Raw genomic sequence first — 5698 nt, 5'->3', positions numbered from 1 at the left:
CCCCCAATCCCGCTGACACCCCCAGGCCCCCCCCTCAGCCCCCCAATTCCGGGGTGTCCCCCCCACCCCGGGGCCCCCCGCGCTCCCCCCGGCCCCGCCCGGGCCCCTCGCTGCTCCTCGGCCCCACCCCCGGAGGGGCGGGGCTTGATCGCCATTGGCCGCCGCGCCCGCCGCTCGGGAGCTGCGCGCGATCCGATTGGCCGGGGCGAGCCGTCAATCAGCTCAGGAGGGGCGGGGCGGGCGGAGCCGCTGCCGCACGAAAACTCGGGGAGAGTTGTGGGGGGGAGGGGCCGGCCGGGGGTCCCACCGCCCCCCCCGGGAGCTCCCCGGGACTTTCCCCCTTCCCGCCGCCGCCACCGCCGGCCCCGCCGCCGCCGCCACCCCGAGGCGGCCCCGCCTTCGCTGCCGCCGCCGGTGCCGCCGTTACCTGAGGGAGCCGGGGCCTCGCGCTGGCGCCGCTCGCGCTGGGGCTCGCGCCGCCCCCCCCCCCCCCCCCCCCCCCCCCCCCCCCCCCCCCCCCCCCCCCCCCCCCCCCCCCGCCCCACGCCGCGCCCCTCCCTCCTCGCCCCGCCCCGCCCCGCGCGCGCGAGGCTCTCGCGAGACCCGAGGGGAGGGAATGGAGCCACGGCCAATGGGAGGACTCGGGGAGGGCGGGACCCCGCATAGAAAAGAGGGCGTGGTCGGCCACGCCTAGAGGGCGTGGTCAAATAGAAAGCCCCGCCCAGGAGGTCCCGCCGCGCTGCGGGGACCGCGACATGTGGGGACATCGCGAACCCCGGGAAACCAGGACACCTCGAACCCGGGACACAGCCGGTGACGGCTCCCAGGGACACCCCAAACCACGGACACGGCCCCAGGACATGGGGACACCCCAAACCCTTCTCCCGGCCTCGGGCTGCCAGACAGTCGGTCCCGGCTGAGCTGTCCCCACAGGGCGGATGTCCCTGCAGGGATGGACAGAGGTGACAGCCCCGAGGACAGCAGTGATGTCCCTTGTCCTCTGAGGGCTCAGCCCCAGGTAGCTGGGGGGGGACAAGGCCAGCCCAGTGACACCAGACAGGTACACCAAGGAGACACGAGGAGCTGAGAGACCGTCATCAAACCGTCTTTATTCCCCCAGGGTCGGGTCCCCCCCCTGCCCCCCGGCACAGAGGGGCATCACCGTCACCCCCGCCACCCCCCTGTGTCCCCATCACATGGCGAAGAGGATGAGGAAGGCCACCATGAGGCAGAAGAGCCCCATGGCCTCAGACAGGGCGAAGCCCAGGATGGCGTAGGAGAAGAGCTGCTGCTTGAGCGACGGGTTCCTGCAGGGAGGGGAGGAGCAGGGGGGAGGTCAGCGGGGCACAAGGACCCCCAGGCCGCCCCTCTTTGCCCCCCCTGGAGCCCCCTGACCTGGCATAGCCGATGATGAGGCTCCCGAACACTGTGCCGATGCCGGCGCCTGACCCGGCCACGCCCACGGTGGCAGCACCGGCCCCGATGAACTTGGCGGCCGTGTCGATGTCCCGGTGGGCAGCGCTCGTCCGGAGGGTCCGGGGGGCTCCCACCTGCGCCTGGGGAGTGGCAGGGGAGGCAGGGGGGGGCTTAGCCTCACCCCAGATCCCCCCAGGATTCGGTTTCCCCCTGGGGAGCACCAGAGTGTGTGGGGGGCCACAGTCACCTCCCTGCGCCCTTCTCAGGGCACTGAGCACCCCCAGACCCCCCCATGTACCCCAGAGGGGGTGGGGGGCACAGTCACCTCCCTGTGCCCTTCTCAGGGCACTGAGCATCCCCAGACCCCCCCATGCCCCCCAGCCCAGGTGTGTTACCTGCTCTGGCCGGGCCTCGGGGCTGCTCAACACGGCAGACGAGAGGGGCTGGCCCAGCACCCTCGAGCTCCTCAGCACCTGCAGGGTACACACACACATCCCTCAGATTTTTTTTTGGGGGGACACCCCCACCCTGCACCCCCTAGGGCACTGAAAACACCCGGGGGTCTCCCCGTCCTCCCCCCAGGGCCACCTCTGTCCCCAGGAGGGGGGGGTTGGGGGAAATCACACATCACCCAGCCCCCTCCACAGAGAGAGGGGGCAAGGGGCTGTCACTACTCACGAGGGCAGGAGCTGAGACGAACTTTGCACAGGTGAACATGGCGGGGGCACGCGTGGGGCACGGCTGGAGGGACGGACAACGCGTGGGGACACGGCTGGAAAGGGACACACGTGAGGCTGGAGGGGTGACACGGGCACTGGGGGGCCGAGCCCGGGGGTGACCTCGGGGCACACAGGGCACACACACAGTGAGGTGGTGGTGGTGGGGGGAGAGGTGTCGCTGTCACTGAAAGGGCACGTGGGGGCCGGGGAGGGAGCCCCAAAGGACCCCCCCCCAAACACAGCGGGGTCCACCAAAGCCCAGCGGGTGAGGGGCTGCCCCAGCCGGCTCCATTTTTGGGGAGGGGACGCTGCTCTGTCCCCCACTCACAGTGAGGGGGGGCTCTGTTTGCCTCCCGTCCAGAAGGGACCCGGACCCCCCTTTACATCTCCCCCCTCCCGGGGTCTGTCGCCACCAAGGGCTCTATCCCCTCAAATCCCCCCCCCCCCCCCCCCCCCCCCCCCCCCCCCCCCCCCCCCCCCCCCCCCCCCCCCCCCCCCCCCCCCCCCCCCCCCCCCCCCCCCCCCCCCCGCCTCTCCCTGTCACCCCCAGCCCCTCCTGATCCCCCCCTGTTTCCACCCGGTCTCTCCCGGTCCCGCCGCTCTCTCCCCTCACCGGGCTCCGCCGGGCAGGTCGCGGCTCTTCCCTCTGCGCAGGCGCGGCCGGAAGCGCCGCCGGGAAGCGGCGGGTTCGGCCGCAGCGCCCCCTGCCGGCTCGGAGGACACAGTGCGGGCCCCGGGGACGGGGCGAGGGCGCGCGCGCCCCCTGGCGGGAAAGAGAGGGGGGACAAGGGGGGGGGAGTGTGTGTGTGAGTGTGTGTTCATGTGTGTTCGTGTGTGTGCACGTCTGTATGTGTCCATGTGTGTGTCCGTGTGTGTGTTCGTGTGTGTGCACGTCTGTGTGTGTCCATGTGTGTGTTCATGTGTGTGTTCGTGTGTGTGCACGTCTGTATGTGTCCATGTGTGTGTCCGTGTGTGTGTTCGTGTGTGTGTTCGTGTGTGTGTTCGTGTGTATATTCATGTATGTCCATGTGTGTGTCCATGTGTGTATTCATGTGTGTATTCATGAGTGTGTTCATGTGTGTTCATGTGTGTTCATGTGTGTGTTCATGTGTGCTCATGTGTGTATTCATATTTGTTCACATGTGTTCATGTGTGTTCATGTGCATTCATGTGTGTTCATGTGTGCTCATGTGTGTTCATGTGTGTTGTGTGTGTTCACGTGTGTGTGTGTGTTCATGTGTGTTCATCTGTTCATATGTGTGTTCATGAGTGGGTTCATTTGTGTTCATGTGTGTGTTCACGTGTGTTCATGTGTGTGCTCATGTGTGTTTTTACATGTGTTCATGTGCGTGCTCATGTATGCATGTTCACGTGTGTTCATGTGTGTGTGGAAGTGTGTTCATGCGTTTCTGTGCGTGCACACGTGTGTGTGCTCACGTGTTCATGTGTGTCTGTCCCTCAGCCCCCCAAACCCCCTTCTACAGCCCCCCCGCACCCCTCCAGCTCCCCTCTCTCCTCCCCTCCTTTCCCCCACCCCCCCCACCCCCTTCCCTCCTCCTTCGCCGTTTTTTCCCCCTCGTTTTCCCATTTCATTCCTGTATTCCCGATTTCCAACCGCTGACCTGAAAGGCTCAAATTAAAACCCAACTTTCTGTGCTCCAAGCGGGAGGGGGGGGGGGGGGGGGGGGAGGGACCCCCCTCATTCTGGCCCCCCCCTCCCCAATGTCGTCGTCGTTCCCCCCCCCGCGGTCGCTGATGGGTTTAATGTCCCCGTAATGGCTTTGACCTTGCGATTAATGGTGGCATCGGCGAAGCCGCCGCGGCGTGACAGAGGCTCGGGATGGGGCGGGTGGGCCCGCGGGGGGGGGTCCCTCACTTTTTAGGGGGGGTTTGGAGTCGAGGGGGATTGGGGAAACTGAGGCGCGAACGGGGCACGGTGAGGACCGATATGAATTTGGGGGGTGGGAGCTTGATGGGGGGGCCGGGAGTGGGAGTGGGAGTGCAGGGGGTTGATGGGGGGTTTCGAGGTGGGGGGGACACCCACCCGTGTGTTGATTGTGCGTGGCTGGGGGGGTCTTTGGGGTGCGGGGGCTGGCGGGGGTGCCCCCCACCCTGTGGGGCTGCCGGAGGGGGGCTACCAGGGTCCCTGGGGGGTCCCGGGGTGGGGGTCATGGGTAAGAGGGGGGTGCTGTTACCCCACCGACCCCATTCCTGCCCCCCTCCCGGTCCCGGTCCCGGTCCCAGCTCTGGCGCAGTCGCCGCCCGCGCTGCATCTTAATGAGGAGGCGGTGGGAGGGGGGAGAGGGGTGGGACGGGCCCCAAGAAGACCCCGGAGACGGAGATGGGGTGGGATGGGGATGGGGATGGGATGAGCACGGGATGGGGACCGTGCTCCCCACATCCCACCTCCTCCTTCTCTGCGGGGCTTCCCCCACCCACCGCGGCCCCACGGGGCACTGCCAACCCCCTCGGGAACGGCCACCCGGACCCCCGGGACCCCCTCGGGTGCCACAGCCCCCCCCCTTCCCCCGAGGAGGGGGCAGCGCCGGCGGCACCCACGCGTGAAATACAGCCCATAAATCCCTGCCCTGTTGTGTCTCACGGCTTAATTAGAGCACGGAGCGACATGATTCAGCCGAGGGGATGGCGTCATGGGAGGCAGGAAAATGGAGGGAATTGGCGGCTGGAGAGACAGGAGGGGAGAAAAACCTGCCTTGTGAGGGGGGCATTTTTCACCCTCGTGCTGCGGGTGAAAGGTTGGGATGCGCCGAATTTACCCGCGGGGATTTGGGGTGTCGACTGCCAAAACACCTCTAAACCACCCCGCACTGTCACCATCCCAGGAAGGGGGGGCTTTGCAGGGACTTTTCAGCCTGGGAGGGGTCCCCACACACCCCACAGCGATGGGAAGGGGGGTACCTGAACCTTCCCCCCCCCAGTTCCCTTGACCACAACCACGCTCAGCTCAACTCCAGCCACCTCGACCGGGGGATTTTCTTTTCTTCTCCTTTCTTTTTTTTTTTATTTTTTTTTTTTTTTTTACGTGCTCTTTTATGACAAACTTTACTTTACGTTTGACATTTAAAAGCTGATCAGATCTTCCCTCCAGGACAGGGGAAATGGAGATATTTATTGGGGTCTCGCCGAGCGCTGGAGGAGCTGTGAGATTTACTCCGACAGCGCGGCAGGATTATGGATCTCGTCTGCCCGGCCGGGACGCCGGGGCTGGGGCTGTGCCACGGGCAGGGGACAGCGATTTATGGGGGCCTCAGGGCCTGCTTTAGCCCCCCCTGAGAAGGGTTGGCAGGAAGGGGGTGGGAGCCCGGCAGAGCTGGTGAGGATTCTCCATCCCAGGTGTGAGGTTGAGCCAGCCGTGTCGCTCTCTGTCTGGAGGGGTTTTGGTGTTGATAGGGAGAGGTTTTGGGGTTTTTATGGTGATCCTGCAGCCTCTCACTGCCCCCAGACACCCAGCTGGCTGCTCTACCCCAACCCCACAGCATCTCCCGCTTGGGGACAGCGTCTGGGACATGGGGACACATCCAGGGTTGGGGGTGGCCTCTTGC

General features: G+C 66.3%; 2 protein-coding genes across 2 annotated transcripts in view; both read right to left on the bottom strand.

Annotated features, from left to right (window-relative positions):
* Positions 1–480, bottom strand: part of ATF7 (activating transcription factor 7) — a 53146-nt gene extending 52666 nt beyond the window's left edge. Inside the window, exon 1 of the mRNA XM_027907823.1 lies at positions 428–480. The gene's annotated coding sequence lies outside the window, so the exon portion shown is untranslated. The remainder of the gene's footprint in view (positions 1–427) is intronic.
* Positions 481–1147: 667 nt separating this feature from the next.
* LOC114070418 (ATP synthase F(0) complex subunit C2, mitochondrial-like) lies at positions 1148–2898 on the bottom strand (the record flags this gene model as incomplete). Its single annotated transcript, XM_027907821.1, has 5 exons — positions 1148–1307; positions 1396–1556; positions 1812–1884; positions 2090–2188; positions 2749–2898. Coding segments are annotated over 5 exons (598 nt in total), but the record flags the coding sequence as incomplete, so codon positions are not given.
* Positions 2899–5698: the final 2800 nt, after the last annotated feature.

This window comes from Empidonax traillii, unplaced genomic scaffold (assembly GCF_003031625.1).
Source record: "Empidonax traillii isolate 1590-97213 ecotype Southwest subspecies unplaced genomic scaffold, ASM303162v1 scaffold1549:size122151, whole genome shotgun sequence".
In the NCBI taxonomy this organism is placed as follows: Eukaryota; Metazoa; Chordata; class Aves; order Passeriformes; family Tyrannidae; genus Empidonax; species Empidonax traillii.
The sequence above is the reverse complement of the archived record's forward strand: the minus strand, read 5'-3'. Positions and strand labels throughout refer to the sequence as shown.